The sequence below is a fragment of the Pterocles gutturalis genome, unplaced genomic scaffold, assembly GCF_000699245.1.
Source record: "Pterocles gutturalis isolate BGI_N339 unplaced genomic scaffold, ASM69924v1 scaffold109, whole genome shotgun sequence".
NCBI lineage: Eukaryota > Metazoa > Chordata > Aves > Pterocliformes > Pteroclidae > Pterocles > Pterocles gutturalis.
The window spans coordinates 1-23,706 of record NW_010130198.1 but is presented as its reverse complement, the minus strand read 5'-3'; the positions used below and the strand labels follow the sequence as shown (position 1 = coordinate 23,706).

General features: G+C 42.4%; 1 protein-coding gene across 1 annotated transcript; it reads right to left on the bottom strand.

Moving 5' to 3' along the window:
* Positions 1 to 1,862: 1,862 nt before the first annotated feature.
* On the bottom strand, positions 1,863 to 23,568 carry AKAP12 (A kinase (PRKA) anchor protein 12; the record flags this gene model as incomplete). Its single annotated transcript, XM_010080116.1, has 3 exons — positions 23,544 to 23,568; positions 10,989 to 14,815; positions 1,863 to 3,806 (listed from the first exon to the last, which is right to left on the bottom strand). Coding segments are annotated over exons 1-3 (5,796 nt in total), but the record flags the coding sequence as incomplete, so codon positions are not given.
* Positions 23,569 to 23,706: the final 138 nt, after the last annotated feature.

The window sequence follows — 23,706 nt, the reverse complement described above, 5'->3', positions numbered from 1 at the left end:
ATCAGAACCGGGTTTAGGATATACATATAAATATTCAAAGCAAGACAGCCAAGTTTTTGAGAGATTTCACAAGGGGGAAAACCTGGAACAATAAATAGGAAATACGTTATCAATTTCCGCTCTGATGGTATCAATTTCCTCTCCAGGCTACTCTAGAAAATTCATTTAAGGGTAAGCCTAAATAGTACAGAAGTATTATAGCTCTACATTAAAATCAGAACTGGGTTTAAGACATACATATAAATATTCAACACATTACAGTCCAGTCCTGAGACCTGAAGTCTGGAACAACAGAAGAAGGGTATTCTCAATCTTTCAAGATACACTGTAAAAGTAATTTCTGTCTAAGTCAGGCCTGCACAAATACAACTGAAGGATGGATAGAGATACCTGAATGGGACTGAAAGGCAGCAATCTTGAGCATCTAGCTCAAGAATTTGTGCGTGATCCAGTTCCTGCTGTTTGATAAAGAGACATCTGCTACTCGGCCAGAAGTCTCATGTGTTCTCATCAGTCAGCCCTTTTCTTCCCCCTCATAACCAAGTCAAGCAGCATCTATGGCCACTTGTAGGTCAAACGGAGACAGCTACAGAAGACATGGGGGGTAAGGGAGACTGCAGAAAGAAGATAGGTGGATTCAGGGATGACTGAAGGGATTCAAGGAGATGGGACAGACAGCATACACATTAAGTGAGGGGATGGTAGTAACTGTGGCACAAATTTTAGTGGTCTGTCCATTCACTCAGTTGTGCATCTCCAGTCTAAATGGTATATTTTGGGCAGAGGCAAATAACCTTCAAATAGAACACGTGTGGATACAGCCAACATTAAAGGCATTGTTTTTTTAATAAAAATGACAAAAAAAGGTGAGATCTTCAAAAGAGCAGATGTTAACATCCAAGAATAAAGGGTAGTGAATAAAGCTCCTGGTTCTGCTGCAGGATTGTCAGTTTTCTTGAGGACTGGCATCTCTCCAAATACCACATGGATGCTTAGCACATCTAAACACGTGTGGATACAGCCAACATTAAAGGCATTGTTTTTTTAATAAAAATGACAAAAAAAGGTGAGATCTTCAAAAGAGCAGATGTTAACATCCAAGAATAAAGGGTAGTGAATAAAGCTCCTGGTTCTGCTGCAGGATTGTCAGTTTTCTTGAGGACTGGCATCTCTCCAAATACCACATGGATGCTTAGTACATCTAAAAGAAAGACAACAGTAAAAAAAGCTTTATTAATGACAACTTAGTCTCTATTTTTCCCAAGCAGTTCTCAAAGACAGATATAAAGGTCTCATGACTTAGTTAAGCGAGTGCTGTAAATACCCTAGGGAGAGACTAATCATTTCTGATTCAGATTTCACTGAAGTGCAAAGAGCTTTGGTACATGAGGTACTGCAGGTTTACCATGGAAGGCAAAGCTCACATCCTTTAGGATTTTAAAAAGAGCTTTGTTAGAGAGGAAGTGTGTTTGTGGATTAAATCCCATACATTACACGTGTGCCATATAAGTGTGTTTGTGGATTAAATCCCATACATTACACATGTGCCGTATGAGTGCGTATCTAGGAAAATTAGAAACCACATTTTCTACCTCCCAGAAATACCGCCCTAAACTACAAGCCATTAAAGTGAGGGTAGCTGTACTAGAAAAGAAACAGTGTGTGGAGTGGTCAGAGAGAGGCAGTGAAGTGAGAAGACAAAAAAAAAAGAATAGAAAGTGTTTGTGGCCTGTTTGTTAAACTGGGCAGCTGCTGCCTTTCACCAGAATAATAATAATAAAAAAATCAGAGACATAACAGTTTTAGACTCTCAAAACTATTTTGGAAAAAATAAGAAATTGCTGGCTAAAAATGCTACTTACATTCAAGGCTTCAGGAGCCACTGAGTTCTGACTGTGCGGACTATCACAAGATGTTCCTTCTTGGCAACCATCTTCCTGCCATGTCTGTGTTTTCCCATCTTCCACTGGCAGATGATGTTGTTCTTCCTCACTTTCTCTGCATGTCTGCTGACCTGTATGTTGGTCTGGGATTTCCATAATCTGCCCAACCTCTTTTTCCCTTAGTTTTGGTGGGTGTACGTCTAGGGGATCTTTGGTTGAATCCTCTGAAGTACTTAGCTCTAGTGTTGATTTCTCAAGTCTCACACTTTCCCTTGAAACATTGTCAGAGAGAGTCACAATTGTTAAAGAATTCTGACTTTGTCCATCTTTCAGCATCTCGGAAGTTAACAGCAGGTCTTTTGTTTCTTCTACAGTTGCATGAATTTCTGCAGATTCTGTTAAGGTAGCAGATTTCACTATTCCTGACTGATGGAGCTCTTGTTCTTTACTCCGTATCTCTTCCTCTTTTACTGGAAGTTGATGACCCCCCTGCATACTTTCCAGAAGTTCAGATAGATTTGTATCTGATGGGCTTTTCCCTACTGACTTAATGTGCTGCTCTGACTCAAAGGCAGCTGACTCTTCCGTTTCTGCGAGTTTGTGAACAGCTGTCTGGATGGCATTCAATACAATTTTTGTACTCTGGGACTCAACAGTCATAGGCTGGACAATGTCATTCTCAAATTCCATGTGGGTGAGAGACAGACTCTCACTTAGAGGAATACCATTTTGTTTGGGTTGCCCTGTACTCTGGGGCTTCTCTTGCTCCTCTGATATTCCGTTCATGGAAGCGGGAGTTACTTGAGGCTCAGGTGCTTCTGCACTACTAAGCTCTGCAGTCCCACAGCCTGAATAGTCAACAGTAGTAACCAGGACCTCTTCTGAAGCCATTTGCTCTGGTGTGGTTGCCAAGGGCTGTACAGTTTCCACTGTTGTGCCCACGCGAGTTACGGTTTCTGCCATGACATGCTCTTCAACTGCTACAGCTGCTACAGGCACGGGTGCTTTCAGAGCCTCCAAGCATTCAGTCTGTAGGAGGGCCGAGTCGGAGCCTTCCTTGTGCACAGTTAAAACCTCTTGCTGGACAGCAATTGAATATTCATCACCTCTCACAGCTTCCCGTTTTCCAGATTCAAATACTTCTTTGGCTATTTCCATCGATTGCTCATTTTTGTTATCTTCTTTCTGAAGTTCTTGACAGCTAGAGGTTTCTACAAGTTCTTGTTCTTTTTCCACTGTCTCTTCTTCAGCTAAGCTGCTTCGTGTTTCATGTTTCTTAGGACTTATGTCAGTGAGGACAGTGCTTCCATTTTCAGTGATATCTGGGCATGTTGATGCTAAATTAGATATGCTGTCTGCTTCAATCTGTGTGGGAGCCCTAGTGACAGTAGTATCACATTCTAAGTGTGTTTCAGTTCCAAGCATAGCATCTTCCATTTTGCCACCTTCACTTTCATCAGTCTGGGAGGGAGTTTCAGTTGTTTTTTCTTTGCATTGTGGCTCTAGGATGGGCACAGAATCTTCTGCTGTAACCTGCCTGACAGCCCCATCCCTCACACTCTGCTCTGCATCTGCAGCTGCTTCTGAGCCAATTGTTTCTGAAGCAAGGACAGAGGTTTTTACCTCCTTCAGCAGAGGAACCTCAGTAACAGTGACTGCTGTGCTTTTTACTCCAAGGAGCACAGCATCATCTTCCTCTCCCTCTCTCTGGGCAGGTGTCCTGCTAGGGACTCCTTTAGCTTGCTCTTGGGAGTCTAAGTCAGGAATTTCATCTTGCCCTTCAGGTTTAACAGGGACCATAGTGACAGCTGCTTCTGTGTACTCTGGTCCCATGGTGAGGGTTTTGTCCTCTCCATCAAGCTGCTCAGGCTCTTCAGCTGTAAGCCCCAAGGTAGACATTTCATCCTCTCTCTTGTCTTGCACCTGCAGAGAATTTGAAGAGATCTGTGAAAAAGGATACGAGCAGGGAGTGACCAGGAATGTTCTGGGCGAAAAAGCACCAGAAGAAACAACCAGGAGGAGAAGGGTGATGGGAAAAACATGAGGTGATGACACTGAGATCAGTGGGTCACCAAGATCCCAGCTTGTGTTCAGTCTCTCAGGACACACAGCTCATTAAACAAAGGGCAGCTGCACTGGGTCTGTCAGAGCTGGAGTCAGTCTCCCCACAGCACCCTCCCAGTGCTGAGTGTCACCCTGGCAGCCAGCAGGGGGTGTGTCACACAGCTTGGGAGGGGGCGGAGCCAGGACAGCTGACCCGGATTGGCTGTTCCATACCATGTGACCTCAGCTCAGCCATAAAAGCCAAGGGCAGGAGGAGGAGGGGGGTATTTGTTCATGTGTTTGTCTCTGGGAGCAGCTGCTGTGCACACTGAAGCTCTGCTTTCCTGGGAAGTGGCTGGACATGGCTTACTGAGGGGAAGCAGAGAATCACATCTTTGTTTACCTTTTGTTTCTGTGCATGGCCTTGGCCTTTGCTTTAATTAAACTGCTTTTATCTTGACCCATGAGTTTTTCATCTTATTCTCCCCCTTTATTAGGTGGATTGATAAGAGGGGCCTGGTGGGCACCTGGCATCCAGACAAGGTTAACCCACCACAGTCCTTTTTGGTGCCCAACGGGGGGCACGACAACAGCAGTTCTTGCATTAAGCGTGCTGTAGAACAAGCTCTGGTGCGGGTCACAAAGTTTATTGGCTATGCTGCTTCTCTCTGTTTTGCTTAGTTTGGAACATGTTAATGCAAATGATCACTTTATGCTTGGCTATGGCACTGATGGCTTTGCTGTGCTGGGGGAGCTATTTTGTGGGGAGGAAGAAGGAGCTCGAGAATATGGTGGTACAAACAATGTCCATGTGCTTTGTCCTGGCGCTGGCGGTTTTGCTGTGCTGCTGGAGCTATCTTGTGGAAAACATGAAGGATTACATCTCCCTCTCCCTACCCAGGATTGAGGTGGATGGTTTTATAATGTAGGCTCCCAAAGTCCTTGTTCACCCCTATGTAAGCTGCATAATACTACTGATTAATATTATTGGTATACTATGGGTTTTGTGAAGTCTGGTCTCGTCTTGGTTTAAGAGAAGGCAATTTTTGGGTGAAGAGATACCCAAATGTGCCCTGAAGCAGCTGGTCCCTGGATAGCAGGGCGTGTGGAAGGATTTGGGCAGGTTACTAGGGTGGTTATGATCTCCCACCTCCCTGGGACTTCACACCTGAACAGGCAAGCAACCCTGCCAAACTGATGCGCCACCTGATAGAAGGGTGCCTTTCATACCCCAGTGAAACCCAACAGCTCTTAGCATTGTACTGGGGCCTGCCCTGTGCCTACTGAGCCACATTTCAGTACTCTCAGAGGACTGTGGTTGAGGCAGGGACCCAAACTGCATCTGAAGACACCAAGGTTGAGATTGGGACTCAGACAGTAACACCTACAGTAACTGCTCCAGTAGTAAAAAAGCAGCAGTGGACAAGGAGATCAATGGGTCTGTATCGTTAATTAGTAAGGGAACAGGAAGAAGAGGAAGGGCTTGATCAAGAACCCATCCATTTGACAAGGAGAGGGGAGGAAGGAGTGAGAGAAATCAGACAGGAAATGTAAACTACCTGGTCCCTGACTTCATCAGAACTTCGAGACCTGCAGAAGGATTATGGCCACCAGCAAGGTGAGCAGATTGCTCCCTGGCTGCTCCGATGCTGGGATAACAGGGCTGACAGCAGCTGGAAGGTAGAGAAGCCCAGCAGCTGGCATCCCTTGCTAGAAACTGGAAAATTGAGAGAGAAATTGGAAGAGAGGCAGCAATTTGGCAGTCTCTGGAGACAGCTCCTCTCAGGTGTGAAGGTGTCAAGGAAGACCTTGTGAGCTCCCCAGCAAAGTGGACTACCGCAGATGAAGGCATCCAATATCTGAGAGAATTAGCAGTGGTGGAAGTTTGTCTACAGTGATCTAAACATTGACGAGGTCTCCACACATCCAGAGGATGTCCCATGTACACGGGCCATGTGGAGGAAGGTGATTCAAGGTGCCCCAGCGTCGTATGCTAACAGTTTGGCAGCAATGCATTGCCCACATATGGATATACCAACTGTGGAGAGAGTGCCTTCCTGGCTTCAAAATTTTGAAGAAAATCTCTGTACCTCCTCATCTCTACAGACCAGCACCTTGGCTACCAGAGGCACCCCAAAGAATCAGTCCCCTTCTGCCTCCATCAGAGAAAGGGAGCCCCAGGCGCATGCCGCGTGGCACACTCTGGTTCTTCCTGCATTGACCAGGGGGAAGACATGAGGAAGTGGGATGGTGAACCCACCTTTAAACTGGAAGCCTGTGTAAGTGAACTGAGAGGGAAGACAGCCTTCAAGAAGAGGCCAGACGTCAGCATAGTTGCTGCAGTGACCAAAAAAGGCAATCACCAGTCCCCCAGATGTCAAAGAACTGAGATCACCTCCCTTCACTTTGGTGAGGGGACTTCTGGTTGGCACTGCAAAGGTCAGACAGTGAATACTCTGATGACGAACAGCAATAGAGGGTCCCTGCCTTCAGCCAGGAGGAGGAAAGGGATGATCGAGTATACTGGACTGTGTGGATTTGATGGCCTGGCACATCAAACCCACAGAAGTATAAGGCTTTAGTAGATACTGGTGCCCAGTGTACGCTGCTGTCATCTGGGTACAGGGACACAGAGCCCGTCTGGATCTCCGGAGTGACAGGGAGATGCCAAGAATTGTCCGTGTTGGAGGCTGAGGTGAGCTTAACAGGGGACAAGTGGCAGAAGCACCCCATTGTAGACCGGCCCAGAAGCCCCTTGTATCCTTGGTACGGACTACCTCAGGAGAGGGTACTTCAAGGACCAAAAGGGGTACCGATGGGCTTTTGGTGTAGCCACTGTGAACACTGAGAAGATCAAACAGCTATCTACCCTGCCTGGCCTCTCAGAAGATCCCTTCGCAGTGGGATTGCTGCAAGTTGAAGAATAGTAGATGCCAGTTGCTACCACGACAGTGCACTGCAACAATACCACACAAACTGAGACTACCTGGCTCCTATCCATGAACTGATTCATCAACTGGAGAGCCAAGGAGTCATCAGCAAGACCCACTCACCCTTTAGTTGTCCCACATAGCAAGACCCACTCACCCTTTAGTTGTCCCATATAGCCAGTGAAGAAGTCTGATGGAGGGTGGAGGTTGACAGTAGACTATCATCGTCTGAATGAAATGATGCCGCCACTGAGTGCTGCGGTACCAGACATGCTAGAGCTTCAATATGAACTAGAGTCAAAGGAAGCTAAGTGGTATGCCACGACTGATACTGCCAATGTGTTTTTCTCAATTCCTTTGGCAGCTGAGTACAGGCCACAGTTTGCTTTCACATGGAGGGGCATCCAGTACACCTGGAATCGACTGCCCCAGGGGTGGGAGCACAGTTCCACCATTTGTCATGTACTAATCCACACTGCACTGGAGAAGGGTGATACCCCTGAACATCTACAATATATCGATGACATCATTGTGTGGGGCAACAAAGCAGAGGAAGTGTTTGAGAAGGGAGAAAGAATAACTCAGATTCTTCTGAGAGCAGGTTTCACTATAAAGAAAAGCAAGGTCAAGGGACCTGCGCAGGAGATACAGTTCTTGGGAATAAAATGGCAGAATAGATGCCATCATGTGCCCACGGATGTCATCAACAAGATACCAGCTATGTCCCCACCAGCTAACAAGAAGGAAACACAAGCTTTCCTAGGCCTAGTGGGCTTCTGGAGAATGCATATTCCAGGTTATAGTCAGCTTGTGAGCCCTCTCTATCGAGTAACTCAAAAGAGCTGTTTTGAGTAGGGTCCCGAGCAACAACGAGCCTTTGAGCATATCAAACAGGAGATAGCTTGTGCAGTAGTTCGTGGGCCTGTCTGGACAGGATCAGCTGTGCAAAACATACTCTCCACTGCAGCTGGGGAGCATGGTCTCACCTGAAGCCTCTGGCAGAAAACATCAGGAGAAACCCTGCCGCTTCAGAAGCTGTTGGTACAGAAGCATGTCTCCTCTTAGCACCGCGATTGCCTGCGTTACACTGGATGTTCAAAGGAAACATCCCATCTACGCATCATGCAACCAGCGCTACATGGAGTAAGTTGATAGCATTGATCACTCAGTGAGCTCGACTGGGGTAACTCAACCATCCAGGAATTCTGGAAGAGATCACGGACTGGCCAGAAGGCAGAGATTTTGGAGCGTTGCCCGAGGAGGTGGCTCATGCCCAACAGGTACCACCATACAATGAGTTATCAGAAGATGAAAGGTGTTATGCTTTACTTACTGATGGATCCTGTCATATGGTACAAAACCATAGGAAGTGGAAAGCTGCTGTGTGGAGTCCCACACGACAAGTTGTTGAGGCCACTGAGGGAAAAGGTGAATCAAGTCAGTTTGCAGAAGTGAAAGCAATCCAATTAGCCCTAAAGATTGCTGAATGAGAAAAGTAGCCAGTATTCTACTTCTACACTGACTCCTGGATGATGGCTAATGCCCTATGGGGGTGCCTCCAGCAGTGGAAGAAGAACAATTGGCAGCGCAGGGGCAAACCCATCTGGGCTGCTGTATTGTGGCAAGACATCACTGCCCAGATAGAAAATATAGCTCTAAAGGTACGCCATGTAGATGCTCACATACCCAAAAGCTGTGCTACTGAGGAACATCAAAACAATGAACAGGTGGACAAGGCTGCCAAAATCAAAGTAGATAAGGTGGACCTTGACTGGGAGCATAAAGGTGAGCTGTTTAGAGCTCGATGGGCTCACGAAACACCAGGACATCTAGGGGAGAGATGCAACATATAGATGGGCTCATGATCAAGGGGTGGACCTGACCATAGAGGCCATTACACAGGTCACTCATGAATGCAAAATATGTGCTGCAATCAAGCGAGCCACATGAGTAAAATCTCCCTGGAATAGAGGGCGGTGGCTGGGTTTTCAATATGGTAAGGCCTGGCAAATTGACTATGTTGGGCCACTGTCACGAACACGTCAGGGCAAGCACTACATCCTCACCATGGTGGAAGCAACAACAGGTTGGCTAGAGACATACCCTGTAAACCATGCCACAGGCTGAAACACCATCTTGGGCCTTGAAAGGCAAATTTTGTGGTGACATGGTACTCCAGAAAGAATTGAATTGGAAAATGTGACTCATTTTCGAAATAACCTTATAACTCCTGAGCAGAGAAACGTGGCATTGAGTGGGTGTATCACATCCCCTGTTACCAACAAGCTTCTGTAAAGACTGAGAGATATAATGGACTGTTAAAAGCTATGTTGAGAGTGTTGGGCAATGGGGCATGGAAGCACTGGGACACAAATTTATCAGAAGCCACTTGGCTGGTTAACACCAGAGGGTCTGCTAACTGTCCCGGTCCTGCCCAAACAAAACCCCTGCATCCTGTGGGAGGAGATAAGGTCCCTGTAGTGCACACAGGGAAGGCGGTGTGGGTTGCTCCTCCCCTGGGGAACGGCAAACCCATTCATGGAATTGTCTTTGCTCAAGGACCTGGGTGTACCTGATGGGTAATGAAGAAGGATGGGGAGACTGTGTGCGTACCTCAAGGAGATTTAACTTCGGGGGGAAAAATAATCTGTTGTGTGAATTATATGTTGTAGGAAGTGATGTGGCAGAAATGACCTGAATCAATGAAGAGCAAGTTTCACAGGAGCCAGAAGAGTGTAACAGTGACCCCAACTAAGTCGGTGCTGGTGCTCAACAAGGGAACATGCTGCTTCTCCTGTCCTGAACACCCATCCTGGCAGTCGGGACCAAGTCGTAACCTGTTTGTGAACATGTGGAGGACTTGAAGAAGCCCATGAAATGAAATAATAATATCCATCTGTTAACGGACCAGGGATAGAAGTTAAATCTGTACATTGGGTATAAAGATAGTTTAAAGTATGTAGTTATGGTGTAAGTTGTTGGTAAGAAGGAATTTCAGTAATGAGAATTAAATGGCAATAGCTGTATTAAATTATGTGGGACCTGAGCACGACGCAAATGGTATGGAATAAGGGGTAGAGATTGTATTGGGTCTGGCTGAGATGGAGTTAGCACTAGGAGGGCTGCTATGGGGATACAGAGTGTTACACTGGCAGCTAGAAGGATGTTGATAACACATCTTGGGAGGGGGTGGAGCCAGGACAGCTGACCCGGATTGGCTGTTCCATACTATGTGACCTCAGCTCAGCCATAAAAGCCAAGGGCAGGGAGGAGGGGGGCATTTGTTACTGTGTTTGTCTCTGGGAGCAACTGCTACACATACTGAAACTCTACCTTGTGCGAAGTGGCTGGACGTTGCTTGCTGATGGGAAGCAGAGAATAACATCTTTGTTTTCCTTTTGTTTCTGTGCATGGCCTTGGCCTTTGCTTTAGTTAAACTGGTTTTATCTTGACCCACGAGTTTTTCCATCTTATTCTCCCCCTTTATTTTGCTGAAGGGGGGAGTGATAGAGGGGTCTGGTGGGCACTTGGCATCCAGCCAAGGTTAACTCACCACAGCAGCCTAAAGCAAGTGACAACTGACAGCGCCTGAAACAAAGACTGAGCCAGGAAGATTGGGGAAGACTAAGTTAGAAGAAGGTAGGAACGCATCAGCCACAAGAACGCCTGCACATTTAAAGCTGGAGATAGTGGTGCCATTTCTTTTCCCCTCTTTACAGAAGTACCTCAGATACAATTGTACCTCTGCCTACAACTGAAGATACCATCCACTATGTTTGGTACCATATGGATCACATATGTATCGCATGTTTTCATATAGTATTTTCAGTCACATTGCACTGTGCAGGAGCCCTAATAGCAATTGTTTCAGCACCTTCTGATGCACACGCACCATCTCCCACCCCATTTCTGTAGGAATGCATACAAGCCACTATGCATACAAGCCTCAGTGGCTGCTGCTTCTGGACATCTCTGTGTGTGTCTCACTGGAAACAAACTTCAGTTACCTCAGGCTGCACAAATAAGGTCATTGACAGTAATATTGCCACAACCTGGTTCTAAATTAGGTGTAATATCTAGCACTTGCTGGTTTATTTGACAGATGAACCTTTGTGTTTTCTGTAATACTTACTGCAGTCTGCACTTCTGGAATACATTCATCTTTTGTGTCGCCTACTGTCAAATCTGTTACGGGTAGTTTCTCTTGTTCTGAAGGCTCCTGCTTTGCAAACAGCTCCTCCTTGGGAGTGAATGCTTTGATAATGTGAGAGTCTCTGTCTTGTGATGAAGGTTCCTCTACTGTTCCCTGAACTTCAGATATTTCTTCATAGTCTTCATATGCTTGCCGCTGGCTTTCATCTCTCAGTACATCTACATTTTCACATCCCCCTGTCCTTTCTTTCATTGCAGCAGATATTTCACTTCTCTCTGAACCTTCCTGTGGAACACTCTCTTCAGCTCTGGTTTGGCCCTGAATACTCCCTGTACTTCCCAGGGCCTGGAAGTCATCCTCCTTGTCGTCTTCTTTTTTCAAGGACTGTTCAAGCAAAACAGTTTCCTGACCTACAACTTTCCCATCTTTAGCATCATCTTCTGACTCAGTTGCTTGCACTTTTGTAATTGCAGTTGCCATCATGGTTCTTTCGCTAACCAGCTGGACTACATCTGCTGACTTTACTCTTTCAGCAGCTTCATGAAGAACTTTTTGTGTCTGTTTGTCTAATTCTTTCAAATTTTGTTCAGTGGCCTCTACTTCTTGTACGGGTGTAACTTCCTCTGTAGTATCTGGGGTTTCTATCAGCTGTGAAACAGCAGAAACCATCTCAGTTGTCTCCTCAGCAAGGGACACTTCCATTGTTTCTTCAGCACAGGAAGCTTCTGCTGTGTCCTCCAGAGCTGTCACTGCTTCTGAGGTTAGCTCTAGCTCACTTGCTGTGGTGTCATCAATTACATCCTTTCTCGTCTCTGGCACTGTCTTAGCAGCTACTGCTGCGTCTTCCATAATAACATCTGATTCAAATGTTTTCTCATTTTCTTTCTCTTCCTCTTCTTTTGCCTGCTCAATGCACTCTGTCAAAGCAGCAGATATCCAAGATGGTGACCTTTCTTCAATACTGGTAACTGCCCTTTCCCCTTCCACAACAGTAACAGTAACTGCATGTACCAGCCCTTCATGTCCTTGCTCAATTCTTAGGGTTTCCTCTAATTTTTCTGCTCTCTCTTCCTCTGAGGTTCGTTCTCTCATCGCTTCAGCATCTTTCACTTGTTGGGCTTCAATTTTCTCCCTCTCTGCTGCTTCATATTCAGATAAAGGAACAACAGCTGGAATATCTGAGTCTTCTTCAGGTGTTTCTGCCATGTCTTCTTTTGCTTGTTTAAGATTAATTGGTTCTTGCTTCCCATCTGACTTTTTCTTCCTACGCCCAGGCATCAGTTTTCTAAATGAAACCCACGATTCATCTTTTCCAGGCTCACCATCTGATGTTGAATGCTCCAGGCTAGATCCCACAACAGTGTCTTCAGTTCTCTCTTCCATTTTGGTTTTGGATTTCCTTCTTGGAGTGACTAACCTTTTAAATGATTCCCATGTTGAAATACCTTCACCTTCAGATGGGCTTCCAGCTTGTTCTGGGGAGGAATTCCCTTGTCCTTGGTCACTCTCCTGAGAACTAGTAAGAATTGCATCTGTTACCGTTTCTTTGCTCTGTCCAGATTCTTCTACTTTTTGGCCTTCTTGACCAAGCTTATGTTCAGTTTCTTCATCAGATGATGATGATTTCCTGGCTCTTTTCTTTGAAGAACCTACACAAATAAAAGCCTCCCAGGACACAGAGGTGTCAACCTTTCTTTTGGGCTCTTCTGTGGCTTTCTCTGATTTCTGGTCCATCCCATTTTCTTTTAATTCTTCCTGATTTTCATCCACAGCATTTTCAATTGCAGACACTGCAGCAGTCTTTGTTTTATCTATTTCTTCTTCTTTATCACTTTCAGAAGGTCTTCTGACATGTTTCTTGGGAGTCACCATCTTTTTAAATGATGCCCAGGGTGTAACACTTTCTCTTTTTCGCTCCACATCTGAAATTGCAGCATCTTCATTTTCAGTGACCTGCACTCCATCTACGGATTTTTCCAAAGGAGGAATTTCATTCATCTCCTCAGGAGAAGAAGGAGAACTCTCCCCTTTTTGTTCCTCTGGGCTGTCTGGGGAATCTGATAAGTGCTGAATTGGTTCACCCTGTTCCCCTAACTTAGATTCTTCTCTTTTGCCTTTATGCTTCTTTCCAGACAGTTTTTTTAATCTAGTACCTGTAAAGAGTTTCTTTAAAGGGCTGCCTTGTAGTTTAGTTTTTTCTTGTGAAGACAGCAGTTCAGCTTCATTTGTGATACCTTCTGGAGGCCTCTTTCCAGCTGCCTCTTCAGGAGTTATTTCTGTGGTTATTTCATCTGCTTTGATAGTATCAGTCATAACTATGCCAGTTTTTCCCTGCAGACCTTCATCAGTGGGTTTGATTGATTGTTGATCATCCTCTGTGTCAACTGAACGTTCATAAGTAGAAAAGGACTTCAATCCAGGATCACCCTGCATCAGTTTTGTCTCGTGTTCTTTGCTTTCCTTCTGCTCTGTAGTTCTGTCTTGAGCTTCTCCTTGTGTATCTAACTTTCCAGTGATGTCTTCTGATGTGGGTGAAATTTTTAATTGTGCTTCCTCTGTTTTTTCATTGGATGTTTCTTTCCCCAGTGGAGCAGGTTTATTTCCTTCTCTGCCTTCAGATTTTTTAAGTTGCTCACTAGAAATTTCAATTGCCAAAGATCCTGCTTCAAGTTTCTCTTCAGAGGATATTTCAGTTCTGTCCTCTATTTCACACTTGACTCCAGTTGACTCCGGTTTTTCTTCCACAGGTAGGATTTCTGAGGATGTTTTCAGTTCTCTGTTCACACTGTCAGTGATAACAGGTACCATAGACCTTGTTTTTAGTGGTTCCTCTGTCACCTCACTTTCTTTCTCTCCTTCTTCAGCTTTTTCTTCGTTTTTACCAAGATCTTCTGAGACTTTCACCAGTTTCCTTTCTTGATCATCTTCTTCAGCTTTTTTCTCCTTTGCACTTTCTTTAACAACTGCTGCTGCTACATCTTCATTTTGTCCCTGCTCATCATGCTTGATTGACTCTTCCTTCTCACATGTTTCAACTCCTGTGGCTGCCACAGTCTTTTCTGACTCCTGCTTTTCACCTTCAGTTTGCTCTTTCTCATGTGCTTCAATAGTTACTGCTGTCACATTCTTCTCTTCATCTTGCTTCTCAAACTCAGATTTCTCCTCCTTTTCACTGGTTTCAGTTGTTAACGTTGTCCTCTCTTTTTCTTGCTCCTCTTCTTTTGTAGGAGACTGTAGTTCATCTTCTTTAGGCTTCCTAAAACTCTTCTTTTTTCTAAATATAGTCCATCCCTGAGTAAAAAATTTTCTTAACGGTGATGCAGTATCATTGGCTGAGGCAGCTGACTGAGAACAAATCTCACTTGCTTCTGGCGTTTTAGGAGATTCGTCTTCTGATTTTTCATTTTTCAGTGTGTCTTTGGTGTTGTCTTCTGCAGAGAGTGCATCCTCAGGCATCGCTATTTCTTCTGAGCTGACTTTTTCATCACCAGCTCCTTCAAGGTCTTGTGTTTCTTTTTTTACAGTAAGGAGTTGAACCGGTTCTGATTTTCCTGTCTTTTCTTTCTTTACTGTGAATCTGAATCCAACAAATTTAAAAACCTTTTTAAAACCCAGATCATAAGACTGTGGCTCAGATGCGTGGTCAAGGTCTTCTGCGTCTTCTTCCGAAGACGGCAACTGTTTAACCGTATGAGCATCCTCTTTCTCAGCATTTACACCATCCTTAGTGTTTGAGTCAGAGGGACTTGTCTCCATAGTTTCACTGTCTTCCTTCAAAGTTACACTGGAATGTCCTGTCTGTCCAACTGTTTAAAAAAAAAAAAAAATATTAGTTTCCTTCTCAATTTAATATTATACCTTTTTTTAAAAAATTTTTATCAAACTTTCCTAAACAGACATGTTCTATTATCTGTGTGCCTCTTCTCCATGCTACTATTTAAGGACTAGTTTTTGTTCTAAGATTACTAGAACTCCTTACTATAATTCTCATATCATTGTATGGGTCTTTCCAAAGTTTTTTTGCAAATGCACCTTTCAAGCTTATATTCTCTCATTCTCTTTCCTTCTTTTGCAGGTTTTTGGTCAGGGTTTTTTGGGGCGTGGTTGGGGTTTTGTGTTTTTGTTTTTTACTGTAAGGTAAACTTATTTGAGAAAAAAAATAGTTCTATCATTACTCAAAGAATATTGAGAATGACATATATAATTATTGCTGAAGCAAAGATCAATATCCTTTTCATACAGAGATACCTCTGAAGGAAAAGAAAAAAACAATTAAAAGTGTGTTGATCTAAACTGATGACAAGAAAAGCTCCTTTTACAGCTTTGTCCCAAAAGAATAGTAAGATGTGAAAAGGGCATGGGTAATTCTCTATGTTTCTGAAAACCTGTAACGCCCAAAACATTTGCATTAAAACGTATTCATTTTAAAGATCATGAATCTTGTAATTCTCTCATATATCACATCACCACTCTGGCCAGACAGAAACCTCATCTACAGCAATTCCACACTGCTTAAAATTAATGAGGTTGTTACTATGCAGGCAGGTAAAATCAAGCCCTCCACTGCTCACAAGTCTATGTTTGCATTATCTCTTTCTTGAGCACCGTTTGAGTTTTACTGTCAGGACTCTGGCAACCACCTTCTCAGTCTTGCTGGGACAATTTAAGCATTATCGCTCCCCTCTGCCCATGAGCTGCCTAAGTTCACAGACTGGCATATACATTAAACCCCCTGAAATGCAATAGTTAAGAAGCCAGCACGCATCCAGCGTAGAGCACAAAGTTGCAAGCTTCCCATGCTCCAAATAAGTAACTTTGGAGGGAAGAGGTGGAAAGGAACACGGATACTAAGCCTTCAAGTTCTGCCATTTAAACACAAAAAATGAGCAGGCAGAACTGCTGTTGCCTATTAGGGAGAATTTTAATAATAGTAATAACTGCGTGAGGAACATGCCTGATGATGAACAGAAGAACATGGGAAGATAAAATCTATGGCATGTTCAAGACACCAGAAGATTCTTGGGCTTGGATACTGCCAGGATTTCAGTTAACGCTGTTCTTGACCCTTGATTTTATGCCACAGGTGAAAGCGCAAGGGCATGGGGCAGCGCACTCTTCTCTCTGACCAAACTTGTTGGAATGCTAAGATAAGAAAAAAATAATAATCAATGCTAAACAGCAACACACTGGGAGAAGGCAGGGCCCCTTCCTTTTGAGTTGTACACATGCTACTTTGATGCCCAAAGACATGCAGGACACAGCTTTCAAAAGTACATGCATCACTGAGTTCCCCAAAGTGTTTTTCATTTTTATTTGATCCATCTTTTGGGGCAGATCTAATTCTGCAGTTGGCCCTGCTTTGCAAAGGGGCTAGACCACCTGATCTCCACAGGTCCCTACCAGCCTAGATGCTTCCTCAATTCTGCTTCCCTCTGTCCCCTTTGAGAAGAACAGCATCTTCATAAGCACATAGACAATGCACTCTAGGTAAGGTTGAGACACAACTAAATAATAAGCAAAACTAAATCTACAAGTATACAGGCTTCTAATAGCCATGTAGAGGGCAAATTATGTTTATATTCACTATCAGCAGCCTACTGGTTGTTGTTTCTCAGTTGACATAAGCAAAGCTTTTTATTTTTCTCTTTATCTAATGATTTAAAATTATTTCCTTTAATTGTTAACACTTAATTCACTTAAAAGTCTGACCTCTGATAACACCCTAACTCACTGAACTGTTTAAAACAGAGAGGTTCAAACCAAGTAATTTGTGAGGGAGTAGGGTAAGAAGAAATGGACATTTTTCTGAAGAAGCGTTCAAACCAAGTAATTTGTGAGGGAGTAGAGTAAGAAGAAATGGATATTTTTCTGAAGAAGACAGGATTATTAATCCATTGGTAATATACCTCTTGCAAACACCAGAACACTCCACGAGCAAAAATAACTTACTGCAGGAACACTTCAGTCAGTAAAAGAAAATAATGTTGTAAGCACAGCTAGAAACAGCAATAACACTTTCGAACTCTTTTCATTTTAAGATGGTTACCAAAGAAAAACTGATGTGCTTATTTTATTAATATTTTTGGACTCTTATGAATTAAATTTTATGTAGTTGTATGCTGAGACTACACAGGATAAAGCCAAGGAACCCTTTTGTATCGGTGTTCATTTATTCTTAGGTCCAGAAAAAACCTCATTGTAATTTCTGTCAAACTATGTAATTTAACAGCAAGCTTATCATGGTTTAACAGGATTTCACAAAGATAGAGACATTTCTTCAAACACTAGGGTACATATCACATATTTTATAATTATTTAGCAACAGGTACTTTAATATACAGTATAATCCTCAATATACTCTAGATATATACACACATACATAGATAGACAAAGGTGTATTAACTTTTTTTTCTCCCAGGTGAAGAAGGTGATGTCTCTTCTGTCTATGTATTTTTCTGAGTGAACCACCTCCAAAATTAAATGCTGATCATTGAACACTGAATAAAAATTTGTTCATGAACCAGGCCTCTTAGCACCTCTGGTGGAAACACGGGCTACAGAGACTCCCTTCTGTTCTTCCCGAGTCATGCATTAATGCCAATGTGCTTACCCTTAGACATATGGAAATCTCTGTGTCCATCTGACATGACTCACACAAAGGTAGAGCAAAAAATGGGGAATGCTGGGTCTAAGTGGGAAAGACCAGAAACAGGAAGGCAGTAGGAGTGGAGGAGAATTCAAAAGACACTCGTGACTTATTGCAGGCAACTGGTGGGCAGCTAGAGACACAGCTTTCTATGGGTTCCTCTTGCCTCTTGCAAACAGACTCCGGGAATGCATGCCTTCCACTTTGAAAATCATGAGATTTCAAATAAATATTAAAAACTGAAGCTGAGGCTGGTTTTTTTGGGGTTTGTTTTTGGTTTTTTTGTTCCTAGAACACAGATTTAGTGTTTAAGAGGAGTTCCAGGGGTTTACAAGTAAACAGGACTACTGTTAAGAGGGGAATGATACAGAATATGAGTAAGGTATTTATTTCCAAAGGGAGAGATAAGATGTAAGACTAGTGTATAAAGGCATCTCTTAATATTCATGATAAGCATTCAAAGGATTTTCACTTATTCTAGTTATAAATTGATGTGTTCAGAATACCCTAAGGCAAAGACTCAGTATCTGTAAAATGCTTTGCAAGTGAAAAATGCTGAATAACTATTACAAAATCTGCAGGTATGGGTATGTATTAAGACAGCAAATGCAATCATAAAAATAGAGAATACAGAGTTTAAATGCAGTGATAAGCTTTCAAAACTGTTAAATCAGGCTGACAGTAATTAGGCCTTCCTTGTGAGCCCAGCAAACTTGCTACCTTGCAATACTTCATTGAAAAAAACTGCAAAAGCAAAAACTAAAACAAAAAAAAATATTGACTGACTGAACATGTACTTTTAATACCAGTCTGAAAAGCTGCAAGTATGTGACACACATACCACTTCCATCACTCCCTCATAGCACACAGCGGGTACACTTGTAGACTTAGTCCAGGCGCTACTCCTTCAATTCCACAACAAAAAGCATTTAACCTGTCCAGAAGGTATTGCATCCCCAAGGTAACACAGAGCTTGGATGTCAGCTGTTAAGCGACCTGCTGCTGTTGCTGGAGTCTCTCCTTTGTCTGCTTCTTTCCCATCTACATCACTGGAAAAGTCTTTTAAACCGCATTTCTGATACCTTTGCTCAGTATTTGAGGTGAGAGATGCCATTCAGGAAATCTGCTTGCATGCTGCCACAAGGCTGCCACTGCTGTGTGACACGCCTGCAGTGCGATATATATCCAAGCCGTACTTTCACAAGATATACCCCACACAGCATTTTTATATCCACTGGGGCACAAGAGAAACAGAAGACTCAAGAAGTCAACTTTACAAACTGAACTTTATATTTAGCAGTCAGATTCTTTAATGACATTTTTATTAATGACATTCTTGGTGCCCAAACATTGTTAGTGCACTTCTGAATGCAAAGCAAACTGTGAGTAACTCCACTTCGAAAGCTTTGGAAGAACACAAGGTATTGTTCAGAGTATTGTAGCATGTCACTACCACAGGTTTTTTGGCAAGACAACCAGCACTTTCTGGAGGAATTAATAGAATTTGAAAGCATCTTTAAGAAACACAGGAGAGCCTAACCAAAATACCTACCAGAAAAAAAAAAACAAAAACCTAGTAAAACACTGCTCTGAATATAATTTCTTTAGGTCTGTCCTGAGTAGGGCTGCACTGCACCAGCTATGTGCTAGTCCAGGAAAACAATACAATAGAAATACATCCAGAGGCAGTGATAAAAATCAAAGATTATATCATAAAATTGATCCACTCTGCTATTGAAATCCACTGTGGCTAGGAACTAATGCTGAACTTCTATTTTAACTGCTTACATAATAGTCAAGCTTTCAAACATTTTTAATTGAATCAAGGTGCTGCTTATGTTTTAATACCTGCAAGTGTTTTGTTTTATTCTGAAAGAAACATGAGATTGATGGCCTTAGGAATCAGAAGTGCTTGACTTCATGATTTCATAGGTAGCTTAGTCCATGGTAAGAATTTATTTCCGTTTTATCAGAAGTATACTGATCAGATGTTGGAAAATTAATATTTTCAGAGTGACTGAATTCCTGTCCCATCCTATTAAAATTAAATTAATAAATAACACTTCTCTTTTAGTAGGCTGAGAGACAATGTTGGCAGTGCTGCTTAACTGTTCCCACCATCTCATCTGTCTCTAGAAGTGAAAATGTGTTTCTCCCCTGGTAGTTAAGTAGCCATAGGGTTAAAAAAAAAAAAAGGCATTCTGACTGCAAGGGTTAAATCCACTGCATTTTATGTGCTCACAGTCAACCATGTCAACATCTGGAGCTGGTTGACTTTTCCCCCTAAGGATTTGCAGCACGGCGCTGGATTTTTTTCCATGAATTCCCTACATTCTCAATCTCTCAGATGGATGTTACACACACCCAGCACCCGCCTCTCAAACTCCACTGGCCACCGAAAGGCTCCAGAGGACTTTGTGCTCTTTTCATTTATTCAATATTTAAGTATTTAGGGCCAAATCATGCTTTCGGTCACATAACAATACTCTCAGTGGGTTTGCATGAGTGTAAACGAATGCCGAAGCCATAAGGCTGAAGGGCTATTTTACAATCATTCGCCTCCGTTGTATCTAGATTTGCTATGAATACGGCTTGTAAAAAAACATTTACTGCTCTAAAACTCATATGACACCCAAACAGGAGAAGGCAATTAAAAATTATGTGAACTGAGTGTCCATGATTTGCTTTTATTTGTTAAATGCAGTTTTCCCTTAACTGCACAATTCTTCTAATTATTATTACAAACATTTAAAGACAAAGTCAAGAAACGGGAAAAACTGATAAGGGTGAAGAATCCATAATTAAAAAACAAAACAGTCTGAAATTACAATATGTATGAAAAACCTGCCCTGAACAGATTTATTTAGAATGAAGTACCTATTTGGAATTATTAGAGAAATTGAATAGTTGAGTAATAATAAAAAAAAAGGCAAGCTGTACATTTAAGCTTTCATTGCAGAGTGTAAGAATTGGACATTATACCACAAAACCCAATTCTTTTAACCATAAGTTTCAGGAGTTTGGGTTTAATAAATCAAACAAACACACCACCCACTTTGCAGTAACGAAATAATACAGAAATATGTCCAGGTGTCACCCTTCTAACATTTTTTTTTTCTTAACTGCAAGGTTTAAAGTCTGTGACACTGCTGTTTCTTGACAATGTATTTCATAAATTGTTCCTTCCCTTCCCTGCTATTCACAATATTTGTTTCCATATCAATGTACAAATAGTTCTTTCATGGAAAGTACTTACTACTTCCTTCCCCATTCTATTAACTCAAAATTACTTCTAAGGACTGACTTGCCATGTTAATTGTGGGGAGGGAGTTCTTTCAGAATAATTAAATAATGAGGGAGGATTTATATTTTTGCATCCTAAATTTCACAGTGCGTATGCACAATTCATGAGCTTTCTAACCATGTTGTTCTTTCAAAGCTTTAGAAACAAATACCATTCAGTTCAGTCTTCACTTCTCTGGTACTTGGGTGGCAACAGAAGAGTTAAGTTTTAAAATCTCACACACTTTTGTGTCCATTTTTTAAAAAGATAAAAAAGGAAAAAGTTCCAAAATAGCTGTAATTTTGCATGGCTTAGAACTCCTTAAGAAAGCAAAAGCAAGGTCCCCAGAAAAGGACATTGAACATAACCTCATATGAAAGTAACTTAAAAGAAAGCACAATCATTTCTGTTGTGATGCTATAACATTCCTCACAAACCTTTATTTTGAGAAGATTTTGCTTTAGTTGTACTTGTCTCCTCCAACCTAGAGACCAACTTCTCAAATTCCAGCAAGAGAAATTAGGTATTTCATTAATTCAAGATTTTAAGAGATTTCTTCTTTCATTTCAGTGTTTCAAGAAACAGCACTAAAAATCAAAAAAACAGCAGAGTTCTTCTGAAATAGTTTGTTAGGTTTTTTAAACCAGAAGGATCATTAGCCATGGCTTGGATATACAGTTACTGCAGTTAAGAGATTCTTCATTAAATGAACTCACAATAATAAACTGCTCTCAAACCAGTCCAGCTGTTCTGCTTGGGAACCAAACCAGCATGCTACAAATATTTATGAAATTTCATGGTTACCCATGCTGTCCATGTCTCACATTCAGTGACTTGGTTCCGCTCTTTAAAATAAAATGTATTCACCAAGCATAAGACAGATGCAACACTAGCACTCAGACATTTGAGAGAAAAAAAAAAATCCGCCCCACTATGAACAAGGGCAGGATAAGCAACACAGGTCAGTAAACGCTGGGACATTTTTGAGAAACCCCAATGATTAATGAAAATGCACAACGAAAGACACTGAAAATTTTCTTTATCAAAACAACTGCATAAAGCGTAACATAAGCATCACAGGCAAACTCACGACAAAGGAGACGTAGCTGCATCTGCACAAATTAGACATATGATAGCTTAAGACACTCCTGCATACCAATAAGGAGAGGTACTCTGTTCCTTCAAAGAAATGGTAACTTGCACTATGAGCTAGATGGAGTTCTTGAAAAAAAATGTACTAGAGAAGCAGTTGTGCTACGGTGAAAATCCAAGTTTCCACAAGAATTATTAAGTAAGGAAAACCTCAAACGATCAAACTGTGCAATCCTATAAAGAGATCACTTTTGAAAAACAGTTTAACCTTTAATTACTAACAATAAAAGGAAATTAAAAAAAATAAAGAACCCTTGAAGAAAAAGACTCAGCATGTGATAAGCTCATTAAACATCGAGTTTAATGAAAACGCCATTGTAAACAGCGGTAGGATATCTCCTCCCCTACTAACTGATTCAAATCACGTACAGTCCTCCCCAGGGTCAGCTCCAAATGGAGACAGACTTCTACAGGCTTTGTTGTCAATATGTATTGTGACGCTGAAGTATTTTGCATTAATAAGTCTGCACTATTTGTTGAATTCATTCACTAGCTCTAGTAAATAAAACAAAAGCAAGACAATAATTATGAATATGATGAAATAAAAAACATTTCCTAGATTGCTAAAGACATACATCATCAATCTGTGAGAAATTCTGATGCAAATAAGTTCTTTTTAGGAAACAAGTGGGTTTTGTTTGTTTTTGAATTTCATAATGCCACTTTTTTTCCCCAGAGAAAGACACAAGTTTGTACAAAACCATCAGTGCAAGATAATGTTTTTTTTCCTTTTAATTCTTTGCTCCTCCCAATACTATTATGTTTTCCAAAAGCCCAATTAGTTCATGGTGTTAGCTCTCACACTTCAGTGGCTCATGCACTACTTTCTTAAATGAAGATGTACAGAGTTCAATGCACTTAGCATCAAGGTTTTGATATCACAGGCCAGGGTCCTGCTGCCACACACGCACATGTACACACACCCCCCTCGCCACGGTGTTAATCTCCTCTGGATTTTGCTTCATTAAAATTAAAACAGCTACAGAGCAACAGCTATGGAGTGACAGCTTCATTTCTCTCATTACAACACATAAATGATGCCAGCTTCTACATGCTCCTTCTACATGCCCTTCAATTTCACCAAGTTTAGCTCTTATTTTACTGTATTATATCTTGATTATCAAAACAGCACCACCAATATAGTCACTATATTTTCTTTCTGTTCCTCAGAGACCATGTCACAACCTGCCAATGCAGAAGAAAACCCAGTCCGCACCCTCAGCTGTCGAACAGCCCTGTATCACCAGTACCGACCCCAGCAAAGGTCCCACTGAGGTGACACGAAGTTTTAAAATTCCAGCAACCTTCACGTGGAAGCGGTTCTCACTGTGATAAAAATATTTCAGCCAGACCTTTTAACTCCTAACGCTCCGCCGGGGACTCTGCAGTCCCTCAGACACCGCTGCCGCCTCACACGCAGACCCAGAGAAAACACAAACCCACACCGCCTTACCCGTCATCGTTACGGTCCCCAGCATCTCTTCAGTCGCACCGATCACGAAAAACTTCCTTCGCACGGTCTGAGGCTTCTCCTCCCGCCGCGGCGAGGGTCGCCGGAGCGGCAGCGGGGCGGCCCCGCCTGAGAGGAGACAGCTGCGCCCCAACCGCCTTCCCAA